This window comes from Dysidea avara, chromosome 7 (assembly GCF_963678975.1).
Source record: "Dysidea avara chromosome 7, odDysAvar1.4, whole genome shotgun sequence".
Taxonomy (NCBI): domain Eukaryota; kingdom Metazoa; phylum Porifera; class Demospongiae; order Dictyoceratida; family Dysideidae; genus Dysidea; species Dysidea avara.
The window spans coordinates 23,738,821-23,758,921 of NC_089278.1; the positions used below are offsets into that span (position 1 = coordinate 23,738,821).

Below are 20,101 nucleotides of genomic sequence, written 5' to 3' on the forward strand. Positions count from 1 at the left end.
GAAACAGCCCGCTTTCTTCTCCCACGTGAATTGCTTCGTTCCACATTTTGAGCGACATCGTCATCGCTTCCCTCATCCACGTGCACTGGGTCGCTCACTGGGTCTTTTGTAGCTTGCTTCGCTATATTACTAGAAATGGCCCGCTTTGCTTTAACAGGTTTTGTATCGGTTGGCTCTGGCATAGGCTCTGGATTACCATCACTGCCGCGTTCGAAATCTTCACAAGCCGTAGTGTTCTTCGAAAGGTCAAGCTTCTTACAAGTAGCACTCTTTGCTCTTCTACCTTTCGTGAGAGAGTCTGGTTCATGAAAATCGTTTGCCTCGTCACTATTAAGCTCTTCGTCTTCTTCATCGAAGATAGCAGATAATATGGAAGCATCTTCCATCGTCCGCCACATCCTTACGCGCACTGGAAAATAAATCGCGTCTGCATAACGCGCATTCTATGCGTACAATAAGCGTTTTTATGAACATGTTGTGTGCTTATATCGGCTGAAGGAAACCTTATGTAAATTAGCACCTTTTGGTGGTGATGGCTATTGCGTAAGATTTTTACGCAGTGCGTTTTGAAGGGGCAATACAGCGTTGGACACTCTCCCTAAATATATATATTATGTACTCTTGCCGATATATATCTTGACCTCCAATATTATATCTCGGACTTCCGGCAATATATCTTTTTTATTTTTTTTATTTTTATTATTTTTACAGCTACAATACAAATTACTCTACAACTAAACTACAAACACAATTTCCAATATATATCTCGGACTTCCAATATACAAGGGGTCCGTCACGTGCTGGAATCCCGTACAACTCATTTGGAATCCCTTGGAATCCCACACGGAATCAGGAATCTTTGGCTTGATAGAAGCCCGTTTATTTCAGGAGACTTCCGGATATTTTAATAGCACGCCTACGTTCTGTATCTGGGCCTCGCTGGGCCTGTTCTTCCCGAGTTGTTCTTTGAACCTAACTTTGAACGTTACTTCAAAGTGTTTGAGCTGACTTTACGGATGCAAGAGAGATATAACGTGGTCCGCGACGTGCGAGGCGATGTGGTTGATTGCGTAGCTGTGTCTAACTCGAGATACCAGTAGCCTAGCGAGCAGCGAGCAATAGTGCGATAGCTAACCCAGAGCCTTGCCCCTCGCCAGCTCAGTGGCCATGCAGTGATGGTAAACATTTTAAAAATATATTTGTGATGGCTTCTTTATTTAGTTTTTCGTAGTGATTCTGATTTTACCTCGAATTTTGCCTTGCCAGATGTTTCTTCACCAGAGTTGTTATCATTGATGAAAGAAAGGTTACCAGGATATGTACAGAAATATTTTCTTGCATCAGGATTTGACACGGAAGAATCTATTGCTTACATGGATGCAGATTCTGTTAAAACAATGGAAACATTTGTAGAGAAACAATTTTCACATGATCCTAGCATGCACAGCAAGTTCTTACCTACTAGTTCTGGGTCCTCGTTTGAATTTCCTCCAGGTCACAAAGTTCTGATCTTGAAGAATTATAATACCAAGCATTCACATCTACATTTGCGATCACATCTACAGGAGATTCTAAAAACTTGCCAGATAAAAGAATTCCCCTCCGCATGGCATCACAAGCATAAGTCTAGGATTTTAAGTGCTGAAGTAGCTGAAGTTCACTGCATATGTCAAATGCCAGATGATGGTTGCAAGATGGTATGCTGCGATAGATGTAATAAATGGTTTCATGCTGCTTGTGTGGACTACTGTGAGGATATAAAATTATGGTACTGTGTTGAATGCAGCAAATTTAAGGAGTGGAATCTATAGGTAGCTAACACTTATAGCTACGTGTTTACATTATTGTATGACACATCATGTATTTGTAATTGTCAAGGTAGCTAATTGTCATTGTGTTTATATTATGATTATTGAATTTTAATAATCTGTTTTGAATTGAATTGATTGTATACAAAGTTTGTAAACATTAGATTATAGTTACTTGCTTGTTACAAGATAAAAAGCAGCTTTCTGGATCATCCTTACACTCAGAAAACCTTTTATCTCGCCTTCTAGAGTATTATTGAGCTTTTCACAGCTAGTTCCGTAGCTAGCTGTAACTGGATATCTGGAATCCGGAATTTTGCTTGGAATATGGAATCTTGGGTTGGAATCCGGAATCTTGCCTGGAATATCGTGGGATTCGGAATCTCGTACAGGATTCTAGGGTCGTGACGGACCCCTCGCCAATATATATCTTGGACACAAAAATATTGTTGAAACACCATGCATGGTATTTTGACTCAAATGGCGCCCCATACTCGTATTCCATTGTGTAATATACTGTGTCGTCAGAGGAGATTATGATTATGATTACGATGTGATTTGGGTTGAGGCTTAGAAGCCTGTACACCCATTCAATTAGTACTAGTAATAGCATGGATAGCAGTGAAATTTGGGATAAATACAACAAGAGTGGTATTTATCCCAAATTTCACTGCTATACCCATGCTATTCCCATACTCCCTACATAATATATATGCATGCTGTGCATTAGTGTTGCTATAGTATGCAATTTGTCACTATGTACTAAACACGTGTAAACACTAATTGGCGCTACATTGTTAACATAAATTCTAGCCAATGAAATTGCAATTACAACTTTTTCACTGCTACCAATGAAATATGGGATAAATTTCACTGCTACTATTGAGACTTTTGTATGGGCAGTGAAACAGTTATGGTATTACATACATATATGTACATAAATTAGATGCAATAAACAAATTAACTATGAATGTAATTATTACATTAACATAAATCTATAGTCATAAAAGTAATTATCTATAGCTGATTTAAAATTGTTTAATGAAGAATTTCCTACACTATCACTTGTTCCAGTCATTAATTACTGTAGTACCAAAATAGTTGACCCGACATGAATGGTGGGCACAGGGGCGGATCCAGAGTTTGGAAAGGGGGGGTGCACTTTGCTCAAAAGTTGAAAAGTGAAAAAAAAAGTCACAGCAATAATGGCTACACTTTACTAAATGTGTTTACTATAAAGTATATAAAGATCCTTATTCATAGCTTCATAGTTAAACTACACTGATTCATGAACACTGTGACTGCTTTATTAGAGTGACTGCTCTATTAGAGTATCTTGATCTTATATGCAATTTTTTTAAAGGGATGAAAGAGGGGGGGCACATGCCCGCTGTGCCCCCCCAAATCCGCCACTGGGGCAGGGGGCTTAAGTAATTTATATGCATGACCTCTAGTTTGTGTATTGTGGGAAAGAGTGAAAAAGTTGGAGTGATCCAGATTGAAGTAACCATTCAATATCTTGAAAAGAAATATTAAGTCACCACGTCTGTGCCTGTACAAAAGAGATGGTAAATTCATTGATGTCAGCCGATCTATGTAAGACTTGTCTCTTAAAGATGGTACTAGTTTTGTAGCATGCCGTTGCACACCCTCAAGTTTACGTTGATCTAATACATAATGGGGTCCCAAAATTACATTTCCGTATTCTAATATTGGTCGAACCATTGATTTGTATAATAGTGACAGTACAAATTCATTCAAATCGATAAAGCTTCTTTTCATACAAGCCAATACCCTGTTCGCCTTCATAGCTACTTCTGAAGCGTGTTGGTGGAACTTTAAATTCGCATCAAATATAATGCCCAAGTCCTTATGACATTTAACTGAGTCCAATGAGACACCATTAAGATAGTAGCCTCCAAAGCTGTGTGTGGCTTGACCAAAGTGAATCACTTTACATTTAGTAACATTGAACTTCAGTTGCCACGCATCACACCATTTGGCTAGATTATCTAAATCAGTTTGAAGTTGTACATGGTCTGCCAATGTAGAAATGGTTCGTATAAGCTTGATATCGTCTGCAAATAAAAACACATGACTTGAGATGGATTTTGACATATCATTAACATAAATAAGGAAGAGAAGAGGTCCTAGAATTGATCCTTGTGGAACACCACTCTTTACATCTTGCCAACATGATTTTTCCTCATTTAAAACAATGCGTTGTCTCCTATTGGATAGAAATCCATCAATCCATCTAAGAAGGTTGCCTGTAACTCCATAATGTTCAATCTTATACAATAAACGTTTATGTGGCACACTATCAAACTCTTTTTGCAGATCCATGTAAATAACATTAACAGGTATTACTTGATCAAGTGATTTTGTTAAAATATCCATAACATGAAGTAATTGGGTAGTACACGAATGGCCCTCTAAAAAGCCAAACTGGTGGGATGTCAACAAGTTATTGGAGTTTAGATGTTCTAGTATATTATTTTTAATAATGGTTTCCATAACCTTAACTATTGTAGATGTAAGACTGACAGGTTTATAATTACATGCAAGATGTTTACTTCCTTTCTTGTAAATAGGGGTAACAAAAGCAATTTTCCATTCCGATGGCAGAACACCAGACTGGAAAGACTTATTAAATAAAATGGACAGTGTTATACTTGTAATTTGCTGTGTAACTGTAATAACCTGTGTGAATCTATTACTGTGTGATGCTGTGTCTTTAGAGGAGACCACTTGTAACCTGTTGTGTAATCTACAAAATAATAATTATTGTCGGTGTGGCTCTGTGTTGTCAGAGGAGACCACTTGTAGCCTATACCTGTAATTCAATGTATAATCTACAAAACTGTGTCACTTCAGAAGAGACCATTTCTGGTCCATTGTGTAATCTTCAAAATAATACTCATGTTAAGCCTGCATCAAATATGCCAGCATAATAAAAAACATAATAGGCTGGATAGCTATGCCAGCATAGTGCTAGCATATTAGATAGTCTTTTCAAACTATGGGGCTTAATTCCATGAAGATACTCCCTAAAAGAGCAGTCAGTGGAAACTACTGACTGCAATGGAGTACTCAAATGCATTGTACAGCTTCTCAGATTGATACTCTCTAATAGAACAGTCACTTTCTAGTGTAATACTCTAATAGAGCATTCACCGATCAAGACACATGGTAGTGTGTCGTGCAGCCAAGAAAGCCGGCAACCACACTGTGAGTATATTTACAGGAAGAAAGAAAACAGCTTTTTCATGCATGCATAGCTCCATGTCCCCTTCTCCAAAGCACACCATTTTTGCATTATAGCTGTCCCCCAAGTAGGGTACACCACACAGCAAATTTGATTAAATTTGCAACAGCTATTTGTGAGATATGGGGCATTCAAAATTTTGTTTACTTTCTTCGTTTTTTTCTTCTTGTGCCAACGGGGGTGGCTACAGTGGCTTCAATTTCTTTTTGCACACTTTGCAAAAATTGTTATGAAATGCAAACATGTACCTCGATTTCCTCAATCTTTGGCACATTTGAAGAGTATGTAATGGTGGATTTACGTACCAAGTTTGTTGTGAATCTGAGGAATATTCAAGGAGTTATGAGCACTTAATCATGTAAAAAAACGATCAAACTTCTATCACGGCTACAGGGTAAACTGAGTATAGAAATAACTTGAAAATTGGAGTGTAGATAGGCTGATCATCGTAACAGTGCCTTTTGATAGTTTGAATAGCAGTAGAGTTGCAGTGACAAAGTTATAAAGCAAAAACCAAGCAAGTGTAAAATCATGGGATTGAGATATTCTAATAGAGCAGTCACAATGGGATAAAAATAGTGTGCAAAAAATGTCGAAAAACAATTTACCAGAGTTTGAACCAGGGACCTCTATACCTAACACCTGCATCCTTAACTAATGAACCACTGTTACCTTGGCTGATCACCTCACTTAATTTCTGCTTTATAAATGAATTTTCTACTTGAAATATGCTTATTATCAAACATTTGTAATTTCATAGATCTACCAATAGAAGTACTAGATTGTTCTAGAACATTCTATGTACGTTCTATTAGAAATCCTCAAAAAATTTGCACTCTATTAGAGTATAAGTACATGAAAAAAATTGGAATTTTCAACTGGAGTAGGGACCATAGCACATCAATAAAAAGTACTGAAACAAGTTGGAGTAGTCCATGATATTAAATCACAGTAAAACAATAAGAAGTATTATATCCCTACTGTGCATTTCCGTTATGGTATCTTGAGCACAATAGGGATATATATAACACTTCTTATTGTTTTACTGTGATTTAATATCATGGATTACTCCAACTTGTTTCAGTACTTTTTATCGATGTGCTATGGTCCCTATTCTAGTTGAAAATTCCAAATTTTTCGTGAACTTGTTTGTCAACTTTTTTTGTAAATAATTTTATTATGACTGGTGAACCCATGCATACCACATCTGAAATGGCACCGCACGCTCCACCTATATATCAATTATTGTCTTAAAAGTAAAGTATCTATTATGCTTGGTTGTCAGCTATGTTCAACCCGTTACACAGCAATACGAATCAAGAACTTTTCCAGAAGCACCTCTACAATCTACGCATATCAAAAGAAATGGTGCCGTGCCCCAATTTTATTACTTATCATCTGAAAAGTGAAGTATCCATTATGCTTCACTGTAGCTATGTTCAACCCGTTACACAGCAATACGAATCAAAAACTGTTTGAAAAGCACTTTTGTAATCAAAATAGCCACTATGAAAAATACAGACGATTTCTGTTTCAAAGGGAAGCCATCACGTGCTCGCACCAAATTGACACCTTTCCCTGTCAGCAAAGATGAATGGGACACAAAGGAGGACACATGAAGAATGCACTGTACATACTGCGGTGTGCCAAAAGGCACCTGTTGGACCGAAGCGACATCAAACAGTGAAAAATCAAGCCCGTAGCCTTAGCCGTTATCGAGTTATGCTTGTCTGAAGGCATCAGTCAGTCATTTACTTACTTACTCAGTCAGTCAGTAGAAAATTCTGTCGAATAAAAAATTTTTAAAATTCTTTAGCAATTTGTTGAAAGCATTTCAGGTTGATCTGAAGGCTTGTTTGGGATTAGTTTTACCTCACCAACAAGTACACAGAAAAACTTGGAATTTTCAACTAGAGTAGGGACCATAATACATCGATTAAAAGTACTGAAACAAGCTGGAGTAGTGTACGATATTAATTCACAGTAAAACAATAAGAAGTGTTATATCCCTACTGTGCATTTCCATTATGGTATCTTGAGCACAGTAAGGATATAACACTTCTTATTGTTTTGCTGTGAATTAACATCGCGCTCTACTCCAGCTTGTTTCAGTACTTTTTATCAATGTGTTATGGTCCCTACTCTAGTTGAAATTCCAATTTTTTCTGTGTACTTGTTTGTTAACTTTTTTTGTAAATAATATATTATGACTGGTGAACCCACGCATACCTCATCTGAAATGGCACCGCGCACCCCAATCATCGTCTGAAAAGTGAAGTATCCATACCCCAATCATCGTCTGAAAAGTGAAGTATCTATTATGCTTCGTTGTCAGCTATGTTCAACCTGTTATGCAAAATTTCGAATTAAGAACTGTTTGAAAAGCACCTCTGCAATCCACGAATACCGAAAGAAAGAAATGGTGCCGCACGCTCCAGTTATATCAATTATTGTCTGAAAAGTGAAGTATCCATTACGCTTCGTTGTCAGTTATGTTCAACCTATTACACAGCAGTATGAATCAAGGACTGTTTGAAAAGCACCTCTGCTATCAAAATAGCCACTATGACAAATACAGACGATTTCCGTTATGAAGGGAAGCCATCACATGCTATCGCCAAATAGACACTTTTCGCTGTCAGCGGAGATGAATAAGACACACACTGGTAAGTCCATGAAGAATGCATTGTACGTACTGTGGTATGCCAAAAGGCACCTGTCGGGCCGAAGTGATGTCAAACAGTGAAAAACTCAAGCCCGTAGCCTTAGCCGTTATCAAGTTACGCTTGTCTGAAGGCATCAGTCAGTCAGTTACTTACTTACATACTTACTCAGTCAGTAGAAAATTCCGTTAAATAAATTATTTTAAAAATTCCATAGCAACTTGTTGAAAGAGATTTGGGTCGATCTGAAAGCTTATTTGGGCTTAGTTTCACCTAACCAATACTGCTTGATCATTGTTAGGGGAAATTGAAGTTGTTTTTTGGGTGATATTATTTCGTGGGCCACGCCTACTCCTATACACTACTATCGTAGTGTATGATACTGCCTCATCGTCGTCAGGGAAAATTGAGGTTGATTTTTGGGTGATTTTATTTCGTGGGCCATGCCTATTCCTTTGTGGTCGCTATTATACAGTTACTATCATACTGTATGACTCTATCGTACTGTATGATTACAATAATATTTTCAATTATTGAATTAGATCAAGCAATGAAATACATTTATAAGTCTGTCTTCAATAATCTTCATTGTATCTACATAGAAAAGAAGAAATGCGAGTGAAAAGAAACCTCAAAGTCAGCCATAGGCTGGTTTTGGGACCTTATAAAGTACAAAAAGAAGTGAAATCCACACAAAAACAGCCAAGCTGTGAAAAAATGGTGCAGACTTAAAAATCCTGGGTGAAAAAAGTTGTGAAATCAAAGGTGGCAGCCAAGAAATGGCTGCAATGATGTTAATGCTAAAAAACTTTAATAATGGCTGTGTGCATTGTTAAAATTTATTAGCATTAACATCATTGCAGCCATTTCTTGGCCGTCACCTTTGATTTCACAACTTTTTCACCCAGGCTTTTTAAGGCTGCACCATTTTTTCACAGCTTGGCTGTTTTTGTGTGAATTGAAATGTTCCAACATAATTTTAAGAAATGTAATTAACCTAGGAGCATAATGCAAGCGTAATAGGAACAATGAAGAGCATAATAGGTGAAAAATTTGGGAAATTCCTGAAAGCATTTTGGGCAAAACTTTGAGCATTTTTGACTCAGGCCTACTCAGTGTCAGTGTATGATCATTTAGATGTGGTTTGTCAGAGGAAACCACATGTAATCTATTGTGCAATTTACAGAATAATAGTGTGTGATGCTGTAAAAGAGACTATTGACAATTCACTGTGCAATAAGGAGCAGAATGAACATACTTCTTTTTTGGCCATTGGGACAAGATGATACTGTACAGTGACTTGAAGTTAATACAGTATATTATAAAAATGTAGTTTGTGCAATGATAAACTTTTTTTATTTTTAGTGTTTTAACTAGCTATATAACACTGTTTATAGTTGGTGCTTTGGCTTAGTTTGTAAAACTAGTTTCACAACAGTGCCAATATGCCAGTTACACCACACACTGGAGAATATTCACACCAGGTCTTGGAAACAGGGGCTAAAAAGGGTCGCATGTACATACAAAATACTCACCGTAACTGATAGATCATGACACAGTGTTTCTTTAATTAGTAACCAAAGTATTTGTGCTTCAGATACATTACAAGAGATATAATGGAGCACCAGTTGACAAGTGATTAAAAGAACTATGGCCGGGCTACTTTAGATACACATGGTTGACTATTGTGACTTCACCCTCCCTGGTATCTTGTTTCATGTGGCCATTCAGAGTAGATTGTAATAGTAAAAGCTCAGTTCTTTTGTTTATACTAAAATGGCCATTCTGTTCCACTGCATGCGGATTCTACAGCTGTTGGCAGTTTAGTAATCAACAATTGAAGACTTACGCTATCTATGTATAAGCTGTTATGTGTAAAAAAAGTTGTTTTGTTAACGTAGAGTGCTGATGTCCGCACTACAAGACAGAAACTGCCGGTACGGAATGTATATATATATATAGTCAATAGAGCTAACCCAGGTTCTAATCATTTAAACCAGAGAGCATAGAAGATGGTAGTTGTAGTACAGGACAAAATCTTTTACACGGATAAGAAAACCAACAGCTGGTTTACACAAAGCCATCCAGAATTTTTACAATGAAAGGGGATTATTTCTACATTTAATGGACAGCAGACATCCTGTTGAACAATATTTTGCTGTGCTGAAGGTGTGTAAGGAGAAGAACAGTCTGTCAGCTATGATGAACAGATTATCTTCAGTTCCATTTTTGAAAACAAGAGTTATTAGCATGATGAACTCATCTAGTCATTGATATTATCATGCAAACAGCACTTGTTTTCAAATGGAACTGAAATTCCCAGTGTACAGTGATTACCAATAAGCACTTCATCACATTGGCATGACAAATTTGTTGGATTTAGAGTACACAAAACTCAGTGAAATTGTATCAGTAAAGATACAACATTTACAGTATCATATATGTTCCAAGTATATCACTGCTTACCTATGGCTTGTTCACTAACTGGTTGATTTATTAGCTCTTTTTTATCAAGGGTGTTTGACATGTATCCTTCACCAAATGAAGTTGATGTTGGGCTAGCTAGCTGATTAAAGCCGAATGAATCACTCTGGGCAGCTGTATAAAATAAAATAACCAGCTGTACCAGAAAGTTCCAGAGATATTATAGTAGAAACTAGAAAATGCAACTATCAAGTGTTTATGGGACTATAGACCAGCCAAATATCCTTTTGGTAGAATTGACATGTTACTTAATGAGACAAAATATTGTATCTCATTCTTTCCTTATTTATATCCCACTTACTCAGTAGAGTAAGTATCTCCTGTACTAACATTTCTTAATACTATTTCTATGCATGCAATTTTAGTGACTACACTTACACTTTTTTCTAGAGTTACTGGTGCGTGTAGAAGGCACCTGCAAAAGTCAGTTACATCTACTCAATGTGAACACAGAGTAAGAGTAAACTTACGCGAGATGAAATATATCTCCTACCCTATTAAAATGAATAAAGATATCTAAGTCATGCATGCATTAAGTTACAATGAACTCACAGGCCTATATCCCCTTCCCTTGATACTGAACAGCCGACTTTTCACCTGTGTACAACATATGCACATGGTCAAAGTTTAACTATACATTACAGGTGATGATTAGGAAAATACCTCTTGATTTCTCAATACATGGAAGAACAGAATAAAAGCTCCCTATGTACAATGAAAAATACACTGTTTAACATAATTCATGCTTTATGGTACAGTACCTGTAGAGAGTTCAGAATGGCAAATATCCATGCAAAGACACTGGTTTCTGCATTAACAGATATAATTCCAATTAGCCATGTAAGTCCAAATATTGGCAACAACACAATTGTTGCTTTTATCATGTATCTAAGTACAATAACAAATATTTTCATCCAGATTGTCTAGTTGAAATTACTTTGCCATTTTCATTTTGTCAGTTTCTTTACCAGTAATGTTTTTTCCTCCTTTGCTGCCATAAAGTGCTCGCAATGTAAATCCAAGGAACACACAGTTAAGCTGTACAATTTCAAAAATCATGTGCTTGCATGAATTATGTATTATAAACTATACGTACTAAGATTATTACCACCATTGGTACAAGGAACGCTGCAATAGCACCCTTTTCTGTAGATATCCAACAACTACATGTGTTAAAATACATGCACACATAAAATTATGTGTTTTGTTCTTTTAGCAACATACTAGTCAACTCCATACTGATCATGGGCAATTCCAGTAGAAATAGCAACTATTGGTATTCCAGGACCTGTATTCCATATAATACATCACCATATATTATTGTACTTGTATTCATACCCCATCCCAATGCAAAGAAAAATAGACGGTTATTAAATCTGTTGTTGAAGACAACAACCAACATCAGGTAGAGTATTACTCCTTCACAAAGCATCCAACAAAACGCTGATGTAAATAAGTAGTGAAGTAGAACTGCCACAACCACACAAGGACCCTGTGAACATTGTATGGAGTACACTTAATTGTTTAATCAGCATATGGACTATTTGTACTGTAATTTATATTTTTTACACTTTAGTGGACATTTAATCCCTAAACTATGACTCGATAAATGTCCACTAGTGTATCTACAGGTGTAGGTAACCTCCCTTGTTTCTCTACTTTTTTCTATGATGTCTGATCAAGTAAATTCCTTATACATATTAATATTAAGATGCTTTCTCCTCTACTTGTGCATAAAATGGGACAGTAGATGACAAGGGAACACAGTCTCAACAGGAGCCTTGACAGGAGCACAAGTGTCCTTTGCACAGAAATCTCTGGCAGTCAATTATTTCAACTAGTTGTCATATCTACCCAGTCATTGTTAAAGTCACAATTTTAGTCGCTGTGACAAGTAATTAATTAATATTTTAACTCTTCGCTAAATCCACTTGCACCCATTGTGAGCAGATGCAACAATAATATCTGATTTTGCAGACTTCTAAACATTTAATGGATTTCCAATTGGATTTCTCAGATAGTGTATGAGAATCAAAAGTTGTTGGTGACCCCCTCCCCCCCAGAGGCGGATCTAGGGGGTGGGCTTTGGGGGCTGAAGGCCCCCCCCCTTTCACTTATCACTTATAGGTTTTACTTGATCAATACGCTGAGAATTATGATGAAATTTTGTTTTAGCATAATTATACAATCACTAATAATACAAATACTCATAAACCCACCTTATGAATATCTTTCCAAGGCATTATTAGTGGATTTATGCTAAAGGTTATGCAACAAGGACCCAGATCAGTATTGGAGGTGTACAAGATCGAGATACTCTAATAGAACAGTCACCTAACTACTCTAATAGAACATTCAGTGTAAACATAAAAGTTGGTTCTGTTATGCCAAATCTGCCTGTGACTATACATACAATGAAGTGCATTGGTCTGTTTAAAAGGCTTGTTCATCTACCTGTGTAGTTATTACCGGTACCGGTATACTTAATTCAGGTACATAATTTCCATTGAAAATGCTCTCAGATTCAATCTTGTATCATTCAAATTTCAAAATTTTCCAGTTTCAACATTATTATTCTATCATGCATGCAATTGTAAGAGGGTGCATCATGTGCTTGGTTGTCTGAACCCACTCAAACCTTTCCATTAGCAAATGCTGCAGAGAGCCATATATATCTAAAGGCAGTAAATAAAATATCTACAGTACTCTGACAGGCAGAAATATGCATTCATGTGGAAATGTCTCCAAATTCCAGTATTTTAGCATCTATTTTTCAAAAATTTCCTGGGGAGCATTCCCCCAGACCCCCTAGTTCTAGGAGGTGTGCTTTGCACACCTTCACCCAAGATATTAGTACCTTGAGTTGGCCCCCCTTTTTATAAATCCTAGATCCGCCCCTCCCCCCCCCCCCCCCCCCCCGAGGTAGCAATTTGAATGATGCCATAAAACCAAGTACTTTAGTCAAATATGTTTTAAGGCATTGCAGTTATGCTGAAATAAAGATCTGAAATAGTAACAGTACACATACATATATCTGTCACATATATGCATAATTTGGTTTCTAATAGTTGTAAAAGTTTGCTTGTATTTCAATAAAAGTAGCCTATAAAAATATCAATGATGGAACACGCATGTTGTTATATCATTATGGAATACAAATTTAAGGAAAAATTAGGAATTTTAAGTTCGATTAGGGATCATAGAAAAAAAAGTATGGAAACAAGGGAAGTCGCCTACACCTGCAGATATACTAGTGAACATTTAATCCCTAATTCAGTCTATATACCCCAAGACCAAGTCTGAATTAGGTATTAAATGGTCACTAGTATATCTGCAGGTGTAGGCGATCTCATTGTTTCCCTACTTTTTTTTTCTATGATCCCTAATCAAACTTAAAATTCCTAATTTTCCTTAAACTTGTTTGTTTACTTTTTTTGTAACACTATTATGACTAGTGAACCCATGCATACTGCATAAAAAGAAAGGATGGCACCAGAATTAATGTTTTCATCTGAACGTGCACTCCAGCTATCAAATACTTCTTCGAAAGTGCAGTGGCCATTATGCTTCACTTTCAGCTATGTTCAGCCTGTTACACAGCGCTACTGATGAAAAACAGTAGAAGTGCCTCTGCAACAATCCAGTCACCACAAAAATATGACGATTCGCGTGCACCCAACTATCAAACAACTATCAATTACTGCCTCGAAAGTGCAGTGGCCATTATGCTTCGCTTTCAGCTATGTTCAGCCCTTTTCAAAGCATTACAAATGAAGAACAGTGTTGTTAGAATCGTCCCTGCAATCAATCCAGTCACCACGGAAAATACGGATGATTCCTGTTTACAAACGTACTGTAAGGAAGCCATGCATTGCGCTATCGCAAATCGACACCTTGGGCTGTCGACAAAAAGAAATGGGACACATGTGGTATGCCAAAAGGCACATCTCGGGACGAAGCGACGTCGAACAGTTAAAACATCAAGCCCATAGCCTTAGCTGTTATCAAGTTATGCTTGCCTGAAGGTGGGGGGTGGGGCAGGTGGTAGAAAGTTCCATTGAATAATTTAAAAAAAAATTTCATAACAATTTATTGGAAGCCTTTAGGATCATATTGAAGGCACTTTTGGGCTTGGTTATACCTAACCAATATTGCCAATGTGCCAGGATGGAGTTGTGAAGCTGGTTTTTGGGTGATTTGTTTGGCTAGGAAAACCCAAATCTCCATGATCCCTAATATACAATACTACTGTACTGTATGATATGATTTTGCAAAGTACAGGTCAAACTTTACTGTATAGTGGTCCAATTAGTGAAGGTGCTTGGATAGGCTTCTCCAATTGGTAATTATCTTTCTGGCCCACCACCACCACCACACCTTTACTGGGAATGTGAAATTTCAGAAATTCATGGCAAAATGTCTGTATTGGCTGGTTGAAAAAGCCAGATTTCATTATTGAGCTGCAGCAAATATGTTAAATGTGTTATGATCAATTAGCTTTTACTAGTAAAAATCTTGCATGGTAAATAGTGTGGATTAATATGCTATAATAAAACAGTTAGTTAGCCATTAAAATACTCTAATTGAGCAGTCACTTCATCTTTGCTGAATTTTTCCCACCTGCATCTAAAGGACCAGACACAAATTACCAGTTGAAATGGCCACTAAATGAAGCTCATTAAATTATTCAAATAGAACACATGTGTGGCTTGGAGAATTCAGCTCATCCATGTGGTCAAGAATTAATGCAGATGTTGCATAATCAAAGTTTGGATTGAAAATTGATATAGCATTCAGCTATTATTAGCTACCATGATCTCTACTAGAACATATTAAGAGACTGTATATGCTCCAACATACCCTATTATCACTGGCAAAATCCACACCAGACACAAATACAATATTTCCAAGTAGCAGTGCAATGCACAGGTTGAGGTGAATAAAGACATGAGTTCCTTTTAGATAGTTCCTTGAAAAAATATCAAAATAATGCAGCGCTAACACTCCATCATGTCTTACTTGTACATGAATACACCCAATATGAAAATTGATAATAGAAGACAAACTATTGATATGGAACAACCAATGTATGACACAAGAGTTAGTGCTTTAGCCTCAGCATCCTAAAGTGAAAAGAAAATTCATTTAGCACAAATCATCACATATTAATTAATAATAATCAAGACAATAGTGTGTCATGCAGCCAAGAATTCCGGCATGCCACACCATGGATATAATGACAGGAAGAAAGAAAACAACATTTTCATGCATGCACACGTAGCTCCATGGTCCCTTCTCCATAGCACACCATTTTTACATTACAGCTGTGTGCCAGGTAGGGTAGGCCACACAGCAAATTTGATTAAATCTGAACCAGCCATTTTCGAGAAATGGGCATTCAAATTTTTAATGGACACAAAGAGAACAAAGGTAAGTCCATTATGCTTGCATTGTACTTACTATGGCATGTCAAAAGGAACCTGTTGGGCTGAAGTGATGTCAAGCAGTAAGAAAATCAAGCCTGTATCCCCAACCATTATCAAGTTAAGCTTAATTAAAGGAGTTCAGTCAGCCAGGCAGTAAAAATTTCTCTAACAATATGTAGCAAGCATACTGAAAACACTTTTAAGCTTGGCTATACCTAACCAATACTGCCAAGGTGCCATGAATCAAAGGTATTGTGAGGCTGGTTTAGGGTGAATATTTTTTTTGTGAGGGAGTGAAAACCTCCATGATCCCTAATGTACAGTTACTGCCATACTGTATAATGATCTGAGCCTACTTTTTGTGATTCCTGAATAGATACCAACACGGCAAAACTTGTCAGATGGTAACTGTGACACACTACAGACACATTGTTGGAAAGATCATCTACCAATTCAACACCTTCACTTGACCATCCTCCATGACCATCATTATTACTAGCAAACACATAGCAAATATTCCTTGCATACTGCTGCTAGGGTATACATACCTGCTAATGCTAAGATCAAAATCCCAGAAAGCACATGACCGTTGAATAGTGGCATTATTGCTGTTTGCTTCACGCTACATAAAACCTCAATGAACAGACTTGTTTCACAAATTCTACAAACCTCATTAAGATCAAATGTTAACTCTACAGGAATGGATGTAACAAGTCTTTGAGTATCAGATAGCTGGCTTGATATAACAGCACTGACTGGATGTGCACTATTACTATAATACACTACACAGTATTCAACAACTAAACAGTGTGGTATACTAACCCAGCAGCTGATACATTTGGCAATATGGATGCAAGATTTCTAAACACAGTATTCACTATTGGTAGTTTGGTATCATCTAGACAGTTTTCAACAATAAAGAGTAAACAATTTGGCAGCTTACTTACTTGTAATATTTAAGGCTTCAGATAAAAGCTGACTAGGTATAGATAGCTTGGTTTGTAGTCCATTAAAGCTATTTCCAATTCTTATGATATCATCTTCATCTGGGAACTGTAAAGACTTCCCTTTTGCGGTCAAATTCCCAATATCTTCTGCTGTTGCTATTTCTGCTTTAATCACTGCAGACATGTTATTTATTAATAGATCATAAATACATAAAGTATATACCTATATTGTTTTTGGGTATAATTGCTTCAGGAGTTTCCTTGCTTAATGTCTGTGCCAACAACTGACCAAATTTCTCTGCAGTCACAACTAATTCTTGACTATCATCACTGGATATCTGCCACAAAGATTATATTGTGTACATAGTCAAGCTCAAGCATAAGGAAAACTAGGAATAATAATATCACTACAAGAAAAAGTGCTGAAATGATGGAGAACATCAACTGACATGAAACTTTAACCCCTTCTTTAGACTATCATACAATATGGCAGTAACTGCATAGTAGAGGTTTGCACTTTTACTCAAAAAACCATTAACCAGAAACCAGCCTCACAATGCATCCATGGTGCCTTGGCAGTATTGGTTAAGTAGAATATAGCACAAAAGGGTCTTTAGGGCAGCTAAAAGCCCTTTCGCTAAGTATAAAAGTTATTTAATATAATTTTGTGCTGATTGACTAACTGCCTGCCTATCTAATGGATAAGCGTAAATCAATAACGGCTAAGGCTACAGACTTGATTTTTTCACTGCTGGATGTCGCTTCAGCCCAACAGGTGCCTTTTGGCATACCTCAGTACATACAGTATATGCATCATGGTCTTACCTTTGTCCTCCTTTATGTCCCATTTATTTCTGCTGACAATGTTAGGTGTTAATTCGTGGGAGCTAGCGCGTGATGGCTTTCCTATGTTTGTAATGGAAATTGTCAGTATTTTCCATAGTGACTGGATATTGATTGATTGCAGAGACACTTTTATTAATGCCCTTCATTTGTAATGCTGTGTAACAGGTAGAGGTGTACCAATAAGGATTTTCAGTTGTACCAATATCTGATTAGTCTGTACTAGGGACCCGTCGATTTCGCCAGCAAAATTTTTGGCAAAATGGGTAGGTAAAAGCAATGAGCAAAATGCTGGCATAATAGGTGAATTTTTGTGAAGTGGACATAAAAATTGCACAAAAGATCGAGATACTCTAATAGAACAGTCAGACGCGCTAAAATATCGACAATGCATAGCTAATTGTTAACAAGTGACAATCGAGATACCCTAATAAAACAGTCACACGTGTTAATCAATATTAGCTAGCTTCTTGCTTACATGTTAGAAGTAATTGCTGATTGAGATACTCTAATAGAACAGTCACTTTAAGGCGAAACTGTAGCTTTGCAATTGGAAATATTCAATCAGTGCTGAGCAAAATTTATATTTCTTGAGCAAAATATGGAGCATAATAGGTGAAAAATAAAAGAATTGCTGGAAAGAAAAATAGGTGAAAAAAAAGCAAAATAGACTGGTCCCTAGTCTGTACCTAAAAGAGCCGATACCGATTATACTGATCTGATTATTGTATATTCTGTATAATGTACAAATAGAACAGCTAGCTACTGCATGATACATTAATTTTTTAGAGAAAACATAAGTGATGTAATTATAAGGCACAGCAATACCTGGTTACCTATGGTGGTGTTGCCTCTAATACACAACCCAGACAATTAAGCATCACAAATATTATAATACATTTATTTATTTATAAAGCTTTTTGATGCAGGAGAGCCTGCATTAAAGGTCTGTGGGCCACCTGTGCCCACAGCCAGAAATGTACAGCTATACATTAATTAACTACACCAGACAGATGTTTATAACATCATGGGGTGAGCCTGAGGTAGTTTAATCTGTGTGTGTGTGTGTGTGTGTGTGTGTGTGTGTGTGTGTGTGTGTGTGTGTGTGTGTGTGTGTGTGTGTGTGTGTGTGTGTGTGTGTGTGTGTGTGTGTGTGTGTGTGTGTGTGTGTGTGTGTGTGTGTGTGTGTGTGTGTGTGTGTGTGTGTGTGTGTGTGTGTGTGTGTGTGTGTGATTTACTGATTTTATATGGGTATAGGCAGTTGTATAATATTGATGTGTTTTGATATTTTGTAGGTGGTGATCTGAATCGTGTGAAGAAGGATAATTTGATATGTACTGAGACTAGTATTTAAATGGTAGTGGAAAAATGTGCGTATTATTAAGTGGAAACTGAAAGCAAGAATAGAGAGTTGGGAGGTCATTTAAATGAATTTTGGAAAGGATGTAGTGTGTTTAAATGCTTAATACTGAATAAGGTGGAAATGGTTAACACTGAGTGTAGTAATTTAACGTTAATTGCTTAATGTAAATAGATTTTTAACATATTCATATATATTATACAGGTTATATATTATAGTGAGTATACATAACATGAAGAGATAACTTTTGTACAGACAGTTATTTTTGATTAAAGTATTATGATATTGTCATCATAGAAATGGAGCTGAGGGTGACTGTGTTATAGTATGTGAGTTCATAGGAGGTGATGGTGTGTGACTATGTAACTATGTGACTATCTGTGACTATCTGTGACTAACTATGTGACTATCTGTGACTATCTGTGACTATCTGTGACTAACTATGTGACTATCTGTGACTATCTTTGACTATGTGACTATGTGACTATAGGAGGTGATGTGAGAGAGATTGTGTTGTATCGTGTGTTAACAAGGGTGGTGATGGTGTTTGACTATGTAACATTGAAGTAAATGATATTGTTGTCATAGAAATGGTGACTGTGTCATAGTATGTGAGATTATAGGAGGTGAGGATGTGTTCTCATGTGATAGAGATGGTGTTGTATCATGTGTTAACAAGGGTGGTGATGGTGTTCGACTATGTAACATCATAGGGGGAGATGGTGTGTCATTACTTGACACCATAGATGGAGTTGATGGAGATAGTGTTATGTCATGTGACATTACAGGAGATGATGTTGTAGTATATGACATTATCAATGGCGGATCCAGGATGGGGCATTTAGGGCAAATGCCCCCCCCCCCCCCCTTCTCCCTCAGTAGAAGAGCCATAGCTACTTCTTTTGATAGAAATACTATACACCTCGTCACAGTTGTCAGACCAAAATCAATTTATATAAAACTGCATATTATCACCATTTATTGCAAAGTCACCTGAAACTAAAGTTAAAACAGCTGTCAAACTGTCACCCAGCACCTTCGTTCGTAATAAGCGCCTCTAAAATAATTATCGTATGGCTGGTGTTTTTAAGACTTACATAGCCTTTTAAACAGCTTTTTAGACTTCACAACCATTTGCAAAGGGCGTAATGACAAAAATCAACCAACTAAAGAGTGATCATTGCTGCTTAAAAAATACAGCAACAAGAGAATATGCTCTCCCCAACCACCTAGTCTACAACTTAGCCTGTTTTTATTTATTTTATTTTTTTATTACTAACACTTTACAGTGACCAGCACTGT

General features: G+C 36.9%; 1 protein-coding gene across 3 annotated transcripts in view; it reads right to left on the minus strand.

The window, feature by feature from the left end:
* LOC136259834 (uncharacterized) overlaps nt 1-20,101 on the minus strand; it is a 449,685-nt gene that overhangs the window by 28,718 nt on the left and 400,866 nt on the right. For all 3 annotated transcript variants that reach the window (XM_066053387.1, XM_066053386.1, XM_066053388.1), the window contains 18 exons: nt 16,820-16,934; nt 16,597-16,770; nt 16,472-16,547; nt 16,319-16,421; nt 16,198-16,271; nt 16,006-16,144; nt 15,243-15,346; nt 15,084-15,192; nt 11,562-11,715; nt 11,448-11,511; nt 11,320-11,386; nt 11,161-11,261; nt 10,985-11,111; nt 10,887-10,928; nt 10,776-10,820; nt 10,694-10,717; nt 10,602-10,638; nt 10,206-10,337 (listed from right to left, as the gene is read on the minus strand). In XM_066053387.1, coding sequence (XP_065909459.1) covers nt 10,206-10,337; nt 10,602-10,638; nt 10,694-10,717; nt 10,776-10,820; nt 10,887-10,928; nt 10,985-11,111; nt 11,161-11,261; nt 11,320-11,386; nt 11,448-11,511; nt 11,562-11,715; nt 15,084-15,192; nt 15,243-15,346; nt 16,006-16,144; nt 16,198-16,271; nt 16,319-16,421; nt 16,472-16,547; nt 16,597-16,770; nt 16,820-16,934 — 1,687 coding nt within the window. The remainder of the gene's footprint in view (nt 1-10,205; nt 10,338-10,601; nt 10,639-10,693; nt 10,718-10,775; nt 10,821-10,886; nt 10,929-10,984; nt 11,112-11,160; nt 11,262-11,319; nt 11,387-11,447; nt 11,512-11,561; nt 11,716-15,083; nt 15,193-15,242; nt 15,347-16,005; nt 16,145-16,197; nt 16,272-16,318; nt 16,422-16,471; nt 16,548-16,596; nt 16,771-16,819; nt 16,935-20,101) is intronic.